This window comes from Oenanthe melanoleuca, chromosome 1A (genome assembly GCF_029582105.1).
Source record: "Oenanthe melanoleuca isolate GR-GAL-2019-014 chromosome 1A, OMel1.0, whole genome shotgun sequence".
NCBI classification, from domain to species: Eukaryota; Metazoa; Chordata; class Aves; order Passeriformes; family Muscicapidae; genus Oenanthe; species Oenanthe melanoleuca.
Window position 1 is genome coordinate 9,266,345 of NC_079334.1, and position 16,900 is coordinate 9,283,244.

The window sequence follows — 16,900 nt, forward strand, 5'->3', positions numbered from 1 at the left end:
CTCATTTAGCTGAGCCCCTTCTATCCCCTACACTCAGACTGAAACTGCTTCCTCACCACCCCATTCTGAGAGAGGAGACAGTGGAATGCTAAAGAAGGAAATGCTTGGAGGAGGGGGTCTGACCCCTAAATGTTATGATTGTTATATTTCCTGTCAATACCAGGTTAGGGTCCAGCAGCACTTGAACAGTCCAGCAGACTGACTCACCAGTCTCCCTGTCTGATCTCCCAAGCAGCCTCGTGCTTGGTTCACTTTAATGAAGCACATAATGATGCCACAAGGGAAACTCCAAGGAAAATAATTAATAAGTGAAGGTTTCATTCCCAAAGGCCACACACAATGTTTCTCCAGTATTTTCAGACTGAGTCTGGGATATCTCACAAGACCTTTACACAGTCAATTAAAGACCTCTTTTTCTTTCCAGTCCTTTTAACTAGGTCTAGGAAAAAAGCTGCAATTCATTTATAATAAGATGATTTCATTTCCATTATGCTTCCCAACCTCCAGAAACTGTGTCACGAACCTGAGATTAACACTGGTAAACTGGTGAGGCAGTCAGGGACTCCCAGGCAGAATAAGTTTTTTGATGGAAATGCAATTGCCATATCTGTATCTAGAAGACTCCTGTTCTCCCAAAAGCTTCTCATCTTCCCAAATTAGACTGATTGAACCAAAATGTTTTGTTTTGAATGCATTCCACATTTGACAGTTCTTGCCTGTGGTACAGCAGTGCCTCAGGGGCTTCTGCTTCAGATGCAGCCTGACCTCATTCCACCCTGTAAGCCTTTATGACATCTGGCCTTATATGTTCTTATGCTGTAAATATTCTTGAGGAATTAGTATTGATAGAAACAAGCTCCCAGTGTGTGCATGTATGTGAATATACATCAAAAATTTAAATATGCACACATGCATAACATATTTGCATGTATATATGTATACATATATATGAATCTCCAGAGAACAGCAGTACAGGGAATCTTGAATTCAACTTTGAAAGCAAATGTTCAAGAACTACAGTTATTCTACAAAAATTGCTGGGGAGCCATCCCTCCAGTCAAACTCCATCAAGTTGTAAATGGCTTCCAAGAACAAGATACCTCCAGGACAGAGATCAATGACCAGCTCCAGTGCCAATTCACAGCCAGTCACCACCTGCTCTCTCAGCCTCTCTGCACTCCTCTGCCTCAGCTTTTTGCAAACCTAAGGGTTGGCCATGTGTGCAGCAATCAATCTCACTGTTTTGTGAGGTCCTTGTCCAAAGTGCCACCATGAAGAGGTTGCACAGAGTGCCAAAAGTGGAAGGACTGAGAGGGTGTGTTAAAGGACCACACTGCTTGTGAAAGAGGCAGTGAAGGAGTGTGCCTAATTAGGAGCTCTGTATTTAGTCCTGAGTAACAGCCAATTAACTGAGCTGAGTGGTCCAGATGATCATATTATCACAGCACAGAGTAGCTGCACGTATGCAGAATAAACTGCAAGTGGTTTGGTCACCCAAGGCACAGACAGGGAACTGCTTTCATTTATCTTCCTCCCTTTCCAGTTAAGTATCAGAAAGGATCTGCATTTCTAAAAGACACCACAGTTAGAAGGATGCTCCTCTGCAAAGCTGTTCAAAACATCTGCAGTTTAGGAGCATTGTTTGGCAAACTCCAACCCCCAAGTAGGGATGGAAAAAAACCTATTTGAACTTACTGTTTCCTTGTAGCTTTACTCAAACATATTTTTTTCAAAGGATATACATATATGAAAATACATAGCATGGTTATACACATGCTTATAGGTAGGACTCAGTAACTCAGTTGTATTCCTTTACATTTGGCCATACATAACACAGATATCCTTTGCCTTGCCACCTCCAGAATATGATTAGAGAAAAAAAACTCTTTGTAAAGACAACCATTCAATTCTGAGTTTAGTTATGGGACTGATTTTAATAGAAGCAGTTAAGCTGCAGGGAACTAACACCTAAATAGCTCCTGAACAATTCTAAAGAGAGAAATAACACACAGGTAAAATTTAATGGTCAAATTCTAACATTCTGTTATTCAAATAAGGAGTTTGAAGTTCACAGCAGAGATACAGTCCCAGAAACAATGAGATAACATAGAAACAACCACAGAGCTTTTGACTGTGACAGCAAAAGAAAAATTAATCAACATCAGCTCTTAAAGTTATTCAGGGCAGTTATTCTAAACTTGTACACTGAGAACTCCAGCACAAAGGTTTTATACACTGACCAGATTTGCTCCTTTTGTATGGGAATTGAGAGCTCGGGGCTGCCCATTTTCTTCTGGAAAACGATATTACTCACTCCCCACAGTTGCAATGCAATAAGGCAAATATAGGTGGAAACAGCAGAAGACCAGAACAAGGCACTTGCCTAGTAATTGTCTTTTCACATGGAACACAACACTGACCCACAGCTGCACTTCGGAGGCTTCAGGAGAAATTATCTCTGCATGTTTTATCTCTGAGCTCTCTGTATGTTCTTTATTTTTTTAATATCCTAAAAGAAGACAGAGAAGTCTGTCCAAAGTACTCCTTTCTTTGTTCTCCACCCCATTTTGGCCTATCCCACTTCCTAGGCAGCAATAAGAGTGAAACACAGAATAAACTTACCAGGCAGGTGTGTTTCCATGTTGCCTGGAGGTTTGGCTGGAAGTTGCGTCAGTGCTAAAATAGGATGTGGCTATGCCGTGCACAATCTGCTTCTGCACTGGCTTAAGGAGGGAACAGCACCAGCAGCTATTTCCATCCTGCCTTGATCCTGCTTTAAGCAAACCACAAACTGAAGCTAATTAGTGAGATCTGGTTTGGTGATTACTGTCATGGAGGGAAGAGATGGAGAAAGACCAAACTCCCATAAGCTGAGAGGCCATGGCAATTCTCTGCTGGAACTTCAGCACCTTGTCTTCATGCTCCATAATAGCAAGGTAACAACAGGCATATTTTGTCCAGAAGGCAGTGGAGAAGAAGGAAAAAGGCTGATGCAGAACCAGGGCTCTAGAGCAGAGCCAGCTCTGTGCAAAGAACCAGCACTCGAGGATCAGATTGTCTTGGAGGTGGTTTCTGTGGGGAAAAGTCTTTATATCTACAAAACTTCACAGTGCTTCCAGGTAGGTGGTAAGTGCAGAGCCTTTTATAAGGCTCTGTTTCAAGTACTCAAGTTACCTGAGTGCCTGGATGCGCTGTCATTCCTACATGAAATATTCAAGGGATTATCTTGTAATCAACTGTCTAATCAGAACAGGTGATGGATCCTGCTTAGCCTTCAACCTTGCAATTTAAGCAATGTATAGGCAAGAAAAGTTGTTGATAACCAATGCTATCTGAGAAAGGACTCTTATTTGCCAATGATAACTAGAGGGACATGTAACTAATTCAAATCCAAATATTTTCCTTATTTTGGCCTATTTATGACATTATGATGGTTTCTCTAGTGTGACAGGGAAAAATGTATTTATTCAATGCCTGAACAAAGTCAAGTGGTTCTATGACCTTGTGAATCAGGATAGTGCACTGTGCCATGGCTGGCAGAGGTAAAAGTTGTCTCTGTCACAGAGAGATGTGCTGATGCACCTTGGTTGTGCTATCAAAGCTGCTGAGTACATAAAGGGAGCAGTGCAGCTGTTGTGTCCCAAAACGTGGGCTGGGTAATGTAAAATTTTCCCAGCAAGACTAAGAAACTTATATGGGGTTTTAAATTAATTAAATCACCCCAATCTTCTTGATCCCTACTTTGAAATTACATTTCTTATCTTCTAAACAATATATCAACAGATATCAGATACTTTGTTCTTTTTACCCTGCTAGTATCTTGTGTTACTCTCAGAACTTCTTTCAGAAGTTTTAAAAACTAAATTAATCTGTTTCCTAGTCAGGCAACAAATCTCCTGCTTTCTACACCTATCTCAGGGAGAGGGAAATTAAAACTTTCTGAAACTTTCACTATTTTCCATCCACAATCTAAGCAGCTCCAACTAAGCTCAAACGAGAAAGGCAAATCCTGGCTAATTCTGGAATAGTATCGGAATGTAAAGCCAGGTCCTGCTGGGATCCCTGTGGATGTATAGCTCTGCCTGCACAGGTCCCAATTAACAGCTCCTATAAGCCATAAGGATGGGTGTGTTACAGGTAACACACTTAGCTCAGGTAATAAATAATAAACACAGCAATATGAGAGGAAGCAATATCCAGCTGCTTAGAGTGGAAGAAGACTATTTTTAAGACTTTCCAATGGAGAAAATCATATCTTGGCATCACTGTATTTCCTGAGGTACCTGGGTATGGTGTTAATTGATAATGCAGGGCTGTGATAAATAATACCAATATACCTGATTGTGTTTCACCTGCTGTAGAGAAGTGGTGCTTGCAAGTCTGTAAATTTAGCAGAGAGATTAGATGTTTTGAATTATTAAGGAGTTATATAAGACTCCTCCCCAAATCCATTCAGCATTCCTGTAAATTTATCCTGTGTCACACTCAACAATCCAGCTGATGTTCTGAAGCTGTGGGATGTGCTCCCCATCATTGGTGGGAAGGTAAAGACCAAGGCAGTTCAAACCCACCAAGGCTCACAAACCAGTTTGTATGAACTGGGAAACATTCCTCAAAGCCTTGGTTCTGCTGGAGAATGCCAATGGAGCAGTCAGATGTAGAGTACTGTGTGATGTGCTGGCACACTTGGTTGTGGGCAGGACTGTGCTCTTCACTCCTGCCAGGGAGGAATTCTGCTGAAAGTATTTCATTGCACTAATTGCAGCTGCCTGTGTGAAAGGCAGTGAAACCTGCACAGAGCAGATCTGAGCCCACTGGGTCCTTAGGCAAAATACAGACACCTCTTTTGGGGCAGATTGTCTAAAAAGTCTGATTTTCATGGCAGCAAGTTGAAGTCAAAAGCGTATTTACCTCCTCAGCCTGTTAAAGGAGATGATATAACATTCCCTTCTGCTTTTTCTTTCCTGCCAGTCTGTTTCTACAACAGAATTTTCAAAGAAGACTCTTCTGGCCTTGCTCATGACAGGGGCTTGGAATACACAGGTAGTAGCCAGGCCTGAGTAACAACATCCAGAGCCAAAGTCCCCAGAACTCCCTGCTGTAAGTAAAGCCAGCAAGTACTCTTCCCATAGGCTGCATTGCACTGACTCATACAATTAATTATCTAATTAGAAGACCTGTCTGCAGCCACAAAGCCTTAGGCTGGAACCCCGTCAGCTTTCACAAGTTAAGAAGGGTCAGTCTGGGTGACAGCACAGGTTGAAACAAGGGGACATCCCAGCCATGGTAAGTGGAAGAGGATGACATTTGCCTTTTACTCCTGATCCATCCTTTCTCTCTGCTCCTCTCTGATGTTGCAGATTGCTGTTCCATGAACAGCTGATCTTCAGCTTCAGATGAACTGTTGACTAACAGGGTGATCCAAATCCATCTGTCAGGGAGCTTAATATCTAGAGGCAGCTACAGGAAGAAACTGGTGTGAAGGTGGTAGTAAACTGGTGACAGATCTACTGCAGCAAGTGGGGCTGGTGCCAATTAAAACTAGGATTCTCTCTCTGGTGTTATTGTGGCCTATAGAAGAAGACACAGAGATTCACAAAAGGCCTGCACTTCTACACTGTGCAGCAATAAAAGATGTCTTGAAAGAATAATAAAAAGGGCTCACAATTCAGGGTGTGTTGAATCCACAGCTGACTGGCAAGAGAGAAGCAGCAGGGATCTTCCTGGCTCCTCTAAAAAAGGAATACAACTTACCTTTTTAGCTGAAAGCACAGGAGTTTTTGTTTCTTCTCAAATGGGAGCTTTCCTTGCAGATGAGGAGGTGCCTTGATCCATTTAATCATGTCACAGTGCCATTCATTAGTTTTAAATTGTTGGTTAAACAAGGAGCTTAAATAATGCTTGTCTTTCAAAAACACACATGGAAATAACAGTCCTCCCTCTCTCATATTTTTAAGAAATTCGTACTTCCCAATGAAACTGCTCCACTGATACAAAATTCCTCCATGACCAACAATACTCTAGAAAATCTTTTGTGTTCCATGCCCCAACTAGACAAAGTGGAATTTAAATCCTTATAAATATATGCCTGGGAGCAGTAACTAAATTCAACTCGCCACTACAAATTCTGCATCTAAACTAATTCCAACTTTTGGAACAAATGCAACAGGTGAAGTTCAGGTACCTGGCAATAAGGGAAATAATCACTGAGCTTTCTCCTTGAGATGGTCTGGTCAAGAGCTGAAGTAAGAGCTGTCCTTAACCCTGTACACAAGTTCTGAGGACCTGCAGAATTTACACAGCCTGTCCTCAACACACAGTTTCTTTGCATTCAGCTTCAGGACAATTACCACTGCAGAAAGGTATTTGGTTGCCTGAGCCACAACCAGTATTGTTTGTGTACCAGGAACATCCTACTCCCATTCTGAAGTGTTATCCCATAATTACTGTACTCCCTGAAAAAAATGGGAGAAAAAAAGAGCAAAAAATTATAAGTCCACGTGTGTCACTAAGGACTGAAGTGGGGAATGAAAGTGTAATGTCTCTGCAGACAATATTAAATTTGAGAAATGTTCTTTAAGTATAAGCAACTGCTTCTAAGCACGCTTTGTTTGTGGTTGTTCTTTTGTATGTTTTTTTTCAATAATGTGGATTAATGAAGGGAATGTGAAATGAAGGGAATTTCTCTCCTACGATCCACCCCAAGATGAATCAGACTGTGCTCTGTTGTGCTGGTAAGCTTTATTGTTTGCTGTGTCGATACAATCATTCAGGATTCTAATGGATAAGGCAGTGTACAGAGAAAATGAGGCTTGCATTGTGAAGTTCCTCCATCATAAAGCTTCAGATTAAGCAGCTGGGCTTCTGGACAACATTCAGGGCGTGCAGTTGCGAGCGCGGCATTCGCACAGCGAGGCGGAGGGGATGGAGTGCTGCACCACGGTCCCGTTGGGACACCGCAGGGGGATTGTCACTGTGCTGGTCTGAGTGGCTGTACAGCAGCTGCACTGGTCTTCCCACTGCTCTTGCTGAGCAGAGTACCTGGTGGTGCTTCTGCACTTGCCCTACATGGAAAAAAAAGAGAGCTGAAGGTTGAACAGAGCCTCATTGCACTCAGAATCCTGGTGTTTTCCTTCAAAACATCTGTGGGTGACTTTGTCCAGCTTCTGTGCACTGCTGTGAAACATGAACTCAGAAACAGGTGCCTGACTCCAGAATAAGCTGGGGTGCTGCTCAAGGAGCTCTTATGAGCATAAGCAGAGCAAAGGAGAGGTGAAGAAACTGCTCACACACACACACACAAAAAAAAGCCCAAAATCTAACACATACAAAATTTAAAATCTCATATGGAATGTCCAGAATGATGGTGTTGGCTTCTGAGAAAATGTGGTTATCATGCATTCAGAAAGTGCTTTAGCCCACACACCCACTGTTGCCCTACTGGTGCTATTTTTTCTTGTTCTGCTTGTCTGGCCACTTAACTAATTTAGACCAAGCTGTCAGTGCCTGTAGCCATAAGCCTTCATGATATAAGAACAAGCAGCCCCGCATAACACTCTGTCAGAGTCCATTTCCTTTGGTGGCTTTGTGCTCTTATTTCCCATCTAATTAAATTTAAATATCCTATCATTATCAAGAAGGACTTTAGAAAAAGTGTACTTAATATTGTTTAGTTCCAGTATAAAATCTGGACTACTGCAGGAGAAACATCAATACTCATGACTTCATGGCTAAGGACCATTAACTTTGTAGACAGGACAAGAGGTCAAAAATTCTTAGTTATGCCATAACTTGGATTGCACAGAAGGGTGGATTAAAATCCTTGTATGTGGCTTGTTTATCTTGGAAAGAGCAGAGATGGAAACAGCCAGAAGGGAAGTAATGCTCCTGTTTTAAAAGGAAGTTGCCATATAAGGAGTAAGCAGTGATGGGCAGGAAATTAAACATTTAATCTGATTATGGAAGACACAAGACACGTAGAACAAAACAGCTTAGTGCCAAGGCTAATGGAGGAATCCCAGAGCTTATAGGGCACGCAGTCAAATCTTGGCACTCAGGTTTAAAGGCCTTTTAAAATGCCATTTATCTAAATAGCTATTTCAATTCCCCTAATCAACCCAGAGGCTCAGTGCTTAACTACAGACTCAGAGCTGAAAATCAGATTCACAAGGTGAAGAAGATAAATAATCCTTTTTTTTTAATGTAGAAAATCCTAACAGAGCTACTTCAGAGTCATTAATTTCTAACAGAAGGAAGACAGTGGGATAAATGGAGCCTTTGTGTCTAACACGTGCCTTTTTTCATGCTAGTTTGACTAGGGAAAATTCAGCATCACCAAATTACTTCAGGAAATAAGTGCCAATGAGGTTAACACCCAGTCAATCAATGAGAAACTGGTGCTCCACTTACTGAAGTGAAACATGGTGAAGGAAAAGGTTTATTTTTGGGAAAGAGAAAGGGGAGGTCTTGGGACAGAGGGGGAGTGGATTTTTGTTATTTACCTCACAGTGAGAAATGGGCACTTCCTTTTCAGCCACACATCCATTGATATTCCCATACTGCAGTCTGGTACTTACGGTACGACATTCCACCTCCACACCTACCAAGTTAAAAAAAAAAAAAAAAAAAAAAAAAAAGAAAGGGTTTGACACTGCTGACAACTGCTTTTTGTAACTTGCTTCCCTTTACTCCTGAAACTGCTGTCAGTGAAATTTTATTCCTGCTACAGTCCCTAGCTGGGTGTGCCTCCTTAAAGCAATTAACGTGTAGCTGTGTGACTATTTCACACTACAGCCCTAAAATTCCACTAGAGGAGGGTCTCCATCATGTTTCTTTTAACTGATTGTTTTGTTTTAAAGTCACCTTGGCCCATCTAACACCAGCCTCTTCCCTGGTCTTTGACAACTCTCCTGTTAACTGTGATAACCAACAGGGACTCTGTTCCCCCGCTTTCAGAAAGAACCTCATCATTAATATTCTCAAATATAAACTAATCCAGAATATTTTCTTCTGAACTCCTGCGTGTTTTGGTCTGCATCAAAAGATTTGTGAAGAAGCCAATGTTTATTTCAGTGGGTATTTTGTGCACAGACAACAGCAGCTCTGTCTAATGTTACTACAGTTTTATGTCTCTGTGGAAAGGCAGGCTCCTACTCACACCCATTTCTAGCTACCCAATGAAATTTCCATGTTTAACAGAATATTGGACTGATTTTTAGGTACTACACAAAAGCATTTCAGAACATTGAAGGAATTCAGCAGGGCAACTGCACAACTAAGTAGATACACAAAGGGAAGAGAAAGATATCTTCCTTCCTACTAGCAAACACAGCTTTCCACTGGAATGTTGATACCAAATTAATTCTGTGCCTTGCTAAAACCTTTTATTTCATTAAAAAAAAAAAAAAAATGCAGCCTATTTCTGTTTCCAGGGCTGGAAATTCCCTTTTTCTTTTAATGATTTCATCATTCATTTATAAAAATTGTCCACCTGAAAGGACAGTTGTGTTCACACAATTGAAAAGCATGAAAAATTAAAGTCACCAGCCTCAGCTCAACTCAGCTTCATCCCCTTTGTGATCCTGATTTATCAACTTGTTCTCTAGTTACTTTACCTCTCTTATTTACTTTTTTTTTTTTGTTGACTGTACGTCCTCTGCAAAGGCAAGTGCTTGTAACTTAACAAGACATGTGAGATTGAAATCAACAAGAGAAAAGAGGTGAGAAGCAACTTCTTTGTTAAGTGGGAAAATAAGGAATATTCTTTTCCAATTATCAATTTTGTGGTTAATACCACAAAAATCTCATGAGAAAATAAGACCTGTTCACTTGTGTGCTCCCACAAACTTAAAAGCTGGAACAATGCCCTCAAACACACTGAAAAACTCCAGTTATGAAGGCATAACATAGAAACTGACTCCTCAACCAACTCCTTTGCCCAAGGATTGTTGACTCTGCTGAGCCAAAGGCATCAGCCTGGACTTGAGGGAACAAGTTCTTTGCCCAGCTCTTTGTGGCACAAAGACATCTGAAAGACAGACTCTCTCAAGACCTTGGAAGATAATGTAATCCATGTCTGTGAGTAACTGAGCTACATCCAGGCAAAACATCACTGGGAATAAGGATTTGAAGGTCCATCAATATGGGAGGCTGTAGGCATGCAGTACTTAAAACTGATCACTTAAGTCAGTTTGCCTTTGCTGCTGCAGGGAGGTATCACTTTTAAATTACTCTATCTGTTAAATAAATCTATGCATTTATTATCATGCTCATTTGGAACTAGTTCCTCCCTGATTACAATGATTGGCACTCACTCACAATTAGTAGAGCCTGCCCATCACCCTGTCTTTTAAATCTCAAAATCTGCTTTTGTTAATAAATAATTTTGAGTATTCCTTACTGGTGGCCTGGTGGATTAAAGCTCCCTTAAGCAAATTACCTGTTTGATCCATTTGATGACAGTCTCTCAATAGCTTTCTGACTTCTATCTCTCAAGCCAGAGCTCAGTGATTATCCAGACAGGCAAAGGCTGCAAACTCTCTAGGAGTTACCATCCTTCATCAGGGGTATTATTGCAGCAGCTCCTGTGCCAGTGTGGTGATGGGCTGCTATGCTGGCCATCTTTAATTTATGAGCACATGCATAGCAAAAATAAGAAAATTAAAAGATATAACACAGACAAGATGCTGTTATTCTGACTTTAAAAGAGAATTTCAATCCTTTGTTATATTTTTAAAACTTTATGTAAGCTACAGTATTATTTTTTTTTACTTACAGAGGAGAAAACTGAGTGGTTATCTACTCAGAAATGCATCAGAGATTCATTTTAGAATTGAGAACTCAACCCTGCAATCCTTCCTTATGTAAGCAAACCCTTCCTATTCTCACAGCCTGGCTGACATTTGGATTATCCACACAAAGATGCATGAAATTAAGAGTTACAGGATTGACCCCTAAACTGACAAATTTAAGAAGCAGTCAGGCTGTTCCACAGGAATGCATTTCCCCTACTACTTTTGATTAATATGTTATCAAAAAATATTACTGCCACCAGGGCTAGGCTTCTTTGATTAATTAATTTTAAGCTGATTGATTATTCATGAAGTGTTTTCCTCACATATTCAGTAGTATCAGGTTATGTAACTTGTCTGTGCAGGACCCTTCCTGTGATCACCAGATGAACAATAAAATAAAACATTCATAATTAACATCTGCATAAAATGTGGAGAGTATCTATTTCTTTCTAGGCACTTGGGAATACTGTCAAAACACGTGTTCTAGATGACAAAACATGACAGCAGCATGTCAGTCAGAGGGTGGGCTTCTTTGATGGTTTATTATAACCACATTGCTAAACTCTGTTTCATTACACTGCATATCATGGAAAATGTAGGTACTTACACACTCTGCCTTCTCCATACAAGATTTCTGGATTATTTACTTACATGTGTCACAGCAAGTGTTGCCAATTTTTGCAATTCTGCCCTAAAATAATTAAAAATAAAAAAAAAAAAACTCAAATATTGGCACAAGTGATACACTTCTGTTCTGCTGAAAGAAGATGTATAAAGCAGGGTACTAGGCAAAAAAAAACAATCCAAACCCTGAATTTCTATATTATACAAAATCATAAATCTAAATGAATAATGTTCTCTTTATCAATTTTAAGACTTTGAACTTTTGATGGTATTTGCTGGTAGCTAACTGGAAGTAATTGACTTATTAGCAAGTTCAACACCTGAAAATATCACTCTCAGCTTCTATTAGGAGCTTTCTAAAATAAAGGCATTAAATACAAATAAATTCATGGAAACCAGAAGGATAAAACCAGTAACATTCAAGTCTTATATCTGTTTAAGAAATATCACATCTGTCAAGTAAGTTTTAAAAGCAATAAAACTTGATGTTTCTTGTTTCATTGCTACCATCTAGAAAATAATTCTCAGAAATATATGTATGGTGCAAATTATTGCAAAACTATAGTGAAAGGGAAAAACTGATAAATATTTATACTGCAGGGAGATGCCATTGTTGCACCAGACCCCTGAGCTTACATGCAAAGGTTTGGAGGCTTTTTTAATTAAAAAAAAATCTAAAATTTTGATCTGCAGCAAGATGAAAACCACTAATTTTATAGTTGAAATAGTTCTATTTAGAGGGAATAGGAGAAGAATAAATACAGATTTAGAAATTCTGTTTAAAAAATAAACTGGTTTTCACTGTTTTTCCATTAACTTGAATATGATAATAACCCCAAGTCTGTAATATAATGCAGAATTTTTTTTCTAAATCTTTGTTTATACAACAAAACTATGCATTATAATTTCACAAAGTGAGAAATGCCCTGTTGGAGCTTTACTTTTCCCACATTATAAATAACAAAGCCTCCATTTCTTTCATGTGTTTGAGCAGAGTGGTTTGGCCACAAACTTTATTAAAGGTACCCTGCTTCCTGCATGCCCAAGAAAATGGGAACAGGTGGATATAAACACCTGTAAGATGTGTAAAACCTGACAGATTAGCAAAAGGGTCCCATGTGCTACACACACCTCCCTCTGCTCCTCAGTGTCTAATTAATCTCAAATCACAAGAAAGATGGGTGGATACTTCATTTTTTATTTCTGCTAAACAACTGCAGTTGAGGAAGTTTGATCTTCCTAGAGCAGTGTGAAAATTTCTTTCCCTAACCTCACATCATGGCAGAGAAAAAAAATCTTAGCATTTTCTTAGCAATATGCATATTTCCACACAGTTTTGCTCTGGATCCCAAACTGAGAACATTGCTAGAAGCACCACTTGCAAATGTTTGATACTTCAAATATTCAGCTTCATATTCATAACAGAATTATGGTCAGCACAGTCCCACAAAATGCCAGCTTACATTTTAAAACAGAAAAAACCTGCATTTTCCTGAATTTCAGTGAAAGTTCCAATCCAGTTTAGCCAAGGTTTTGGAAGAGGGTTGGGGTTTCCCACCCTGCACACAGAAGGTACCAAACACATGAGAGTCCATTAGGAAACCTGGAAACAGGATCTGTTTCACTACTTACTCCTTCAGCCAAGCATCTTCTGGCATCAAATGGAGGACAGCCAGTGATTCTCCTTTCCCAGATAAATTCCCCTCTCTCATTTACTCTACAGGAGTGACTGTCACAGCCATCCTGAAGGGATGTGTTTGCCTGGAAAGATTGCAGAGATGTTAGCTTTACACAGAAACAATGGGGAAAGGAAGTTTTCATCCTTTGCTGATGTCTCAATACAAGTACCATGGTGGTGACATTTATAAGATGTAAACTTTAGTAAACAGCATTGTTTATCAACAAAGTCATTGTCTTCTGTTTAATTCTATGGTGATATTGACCACAGCTCTGCAGACTGCCAAAACCTGACCTTTTTCAGCTCTTAACAGGGAAGAAATTTCCATTAACTTAGGAAAAAAACTTCACTAAGTGAGAGATTTGGGGGTCTGGCCTATGATCTGTTTTTTACAGAGACGTATATACAATTATTTACCTTCTGGACAAGTTGGGAACTTCTTTAGAAAATATATATAAAACCACATCCCCCATCCCCACACCAAATCATTCAGGTTGGAATAAACCCTTAAGAACAAGTCCATCCATTGACCTCCCACTGCCAACCAAGTCCACCACAAAACCACATCCACACATTTTGAAAATCCCTCCATGGCTGGTAACTCAACCACTGCCCTTGGCAGGCTGTGCCAAAGATGGACAATCCTTCCAGTGAAGAAAAAATTTAATATCCAATCTAAACCTCTCCTGGCACAGCTTGGGGCTGTCTGCTCTGATCCTGTCCCTGTTCCCTGGGAGCAGAGCCTGACCCCCCAGCTGTCCCCTCCTGTCAGGAGCTGTGCAGAGCCAGAAGGTTCCCCTGAGCCTCCTTTTCTCCAGGCTGAGCCCCTTTCCCAGCTGCTCCTGGTGCTCCAGACCCTTCCCCAGCTTCGTGGCTTTTCCCATACTCTCCCCATCTAAGAATTCTCACAGGAATGGAATAAAAGAAAAATTTAAATGCTGGCTCTCGCAATAGAGAATGGGGTTTAACCAGAAAAATATCCACTCCTGTTTAAGAACATATCATGCATTAAGGCCAGGCTAGATGTGGCTCTGAGCAACTTGCTCTACTGCAAGGTGTCCTGCCCAAGGCAGGGCATTGGGACAAGATGGTCTTTGAGGTCCCTTCCAATCCAATCCATTCTATGATTCTATACTGGAGAAATTTCTCAAAATTCACATTTTCAACCTAACTGTTTCACATTTAAAATGAGGGTTTTCATGTCCTCTAAATACCTGTTCAAGGTCATATTCCAGTTAAAGTTCCTTGGTAACATTCCTGAATCTAGAATGCCCCTGCAGAATTTCACACTGTGGTATGAAGTTCTCTGTATTTTCTTTTACAAACAAATTAAATTCCTTGATCAATTATTCTGAGATACAAAAATCAGAGGTTATACCATGCTACCTAATTAAAAAGGAAGAAAAATGCACTTTCCTGGGGTTGAACAGAAGTTGATGATACATTTACATTTACTCATAAATAAAAGAAAGAGTGCTTAAAACTTACTTGAAGATATTGAACCCTTCCATCTCTCAGCCTGATGCTACATGAAGTTGGCACACATTTTCCACAGCAGGAGCCAGGGATTTCCTGCCTTCTGTAGTTCTAGAAGGTGAACGACATTTTTCTGGGTTTATTTTGTTTTAAGCATGCATCCAATATTTACTTTAAGAGGTTTTTTTGGTTTTTTTAAAAAGATTCAGTAGTCAAAATGATAGCCAGAAAAAATGCTTCTCAGTAAAACCAATGAATTCTACACAGTGTGACATGGAAAAGTGGTTGGAAGTGCTGAAACTGGGGAGAAGAGAGCAAAATATCCAGTAAGCATTGGGCAGAGAAAGGGCAGAACAAGGCCAAGCTGGAAAATTTGGAGTATGGAAAGAAAAAGAAAATGGCTTGATAATATAAGAGAATAAAAGAGCATCAGAGAAGGTACAATATAGAAAAAGGAAAAGGGAGAGAATGAAAGAAAAGGAAAATAATGGAGCCCCACAAACATTGAAGGGAAAAACAGTGGCAGGAAAAAGAGCACAGGAGAATGAGCAGCACTAAGTAGAGAGGCAGAAAGGTATAGAGTGGATAATGGAAAGGAAAAATCCAAACCAAGCAGAAAGGAACTGAGCTAACACATGAAGTGTCCCACAGTAAAATCCCCAGCTGCTCCAGATAACCAACAGCTGCTTATGATGAGATGAACATTTTTAAGAAAACAAACACTTTCTGGTTTAGTGAAGGCATGCATGTCACCCATATGTTTTTTATAGAAAGAGAATTTGGGGAGGTGGGGGTTACTAAATCATTGTAGGGAGGGGGAGAAACATAGTTCATTGTTATTTAGCTGAACTTTCCCTACTAGCAAAAATATAAGCACCTAAAGCAGGTCATAAAGTGACCCAGAAAATGTCCCTCCTGAGCAGAATATGCTGGAGTTGGCTGCACTTCAATTGCCAGAGCTTTTCCTTACACAACTTCAGCATCCAGGAGAAAGCAGGTGCTCCTGAGAGAATTGATATACTTAACCCATCTGTCCTCTTAAATTTTATCCATTAGCAAAGAATTGCTTTTAATCTGGGTATATCATGAAGTCAAAGGCTTTGAGACAGGAAAGATCCTGTGAAGTGTGTGAATCCCATTGGCCTTAGGGGAATAAAGACATTCTGTATATTATTTGATTTTTTTCCCCAAGTTCCACAAATTCATTACAATGGCTAGGAAGGGATATATACTCCTAGACCTGAAACTTCCCTTGGGTAGCTGCACATCTCCCAAGCACAAGTTCACAGTCCTTAATAAGCCCAACTGGAAATGGCCCTTTCTGCAGGGTTTTCTGTCTAGTCTGTATTTTGGGTCACGTGGGGAAAAGGAGCTGTTTGGGAAATGTGTGGGTGGTGATAGAAGCAGGAGAGGAATGTTTCCCCCTTTCTGTTTTTTTATCCTGTATTATATTGATTCCTCTACCTTTAATTTCTAGAGTTGGCTCCTTTCATTGAGCAGCAAGAATGGATATTTGTGTGGGAACATGCACACATGTCTCTGGCCACAAATTCAATCTGGTGTATCTGTTTGGGTTCTTTTCACAGATCTGCCAGGTTATATTTTGTGGAAGTTATATTTTGAAAAAACACAGAGCTTGGCCATTTATTTCCCTTTCAGAAGCCTATGTCTATAATCAAACCTTACAGGAGGGGTGATATTAGGGTTTAGAACCACAAAAAGAAATCCAGATTGTTGTTTTTCCACAGGCTACATCCACACTACCAAATAAAAGGGGTCAAAGCCATTTTGATGGCCACAGAGACAAGTGGGACACTTATGAATTATCTGAGCTGAATTCCCCACGTGAAACTGGCTGGCCTTGGGTTGTCCTAACCACTGACCTGTCCTTGGATGTCATTTTGAAGTCACAACAACATTTTTCTACTCACAACAGGCCAGCTGGCACACTGTTGACAATTCTTGAAGAAAAAGGGTTGCAGGAAATAATTTGAGCCCGTAGTCTTGCTCTATGTTTTTTAATGGTAGAGATTAGTCTCTACAGAAACTTAACTACATTTCCAGTCTTTTCCAGTTCTACTTCAGGATGGGAGATTGGACTCATCAAAAACTCTGTCCCTCTCTGTTCCAGGGACTGTATTAGTGTGTGCTTCTCCTGGACAGGAATCCCACATGATCATGTTAGGGATGTGGATTTTGGGTGCCATGGCCAGCACCTGCACAGGCCCTGGGTTTGGTTGGGCCCAGTGGACTTCATCCACTATCCAGGGAAAGGATGAAGAAGAGGAAGAAGCATTTAAGTTTTTTTCTGTAAAACTTTGCTGCTGCT

General features: G+C 40.2%; 2 protein-coding genes across 2 annotated transcripts in view; both read right to left on the reverse strand.

Annotated features, from left to right (window-relative positions):
• Positions 1–2,641, reverse strand: part of ANO2 (anoctamin 2) — a 147,007-nt gene extending 144,366 nt beyond the window's left edge. The window contains exon 1 of the mRNA XM_056515366.1: positions 2,623–2,641. Coding sequence (XP_056371341.1) covers positions 2,623–2,641 — 19 coding nt within the window. The remainder of the gene's footprint in view (positions 1–2,622) is intronic.
• A 4,081-nt stretch (positions 2,642–6,722) lies between these two features.
• VWF (von Willebrand factor) overlaps positions 6,723–16,900 on the reverse strand; it is a 119,851-nt gene continuing 109,673 nt past the window's right edge. Inside the window, exons 48-52 of the mRNA XM_056511678.1 lie at positions 14,584–14,682; positions 13,050–13,178; positions 11,445–11,484; positions 8,502–8,599; positions 6,723–7,064 (exon numbers count right to left, since the gene is read on the reverse strand). Of these exons, the coding sequence (XP_056367653.1) occupies positions 6,876–7,064; positions 8,502–8,599; positions 11,445–11,484; positions 13,050–13,178; positions 14,584–14,682 (555 nt within the window). The 3' untranslated portion in view covers positions 6,723–6,875. The remainder of the gene's footprint in view (positions 7,065–8,501; positions 8,600–11,444; positions 11,485–13,049; positions 13,179–14,583; positions 14,683–16,900) is intronic.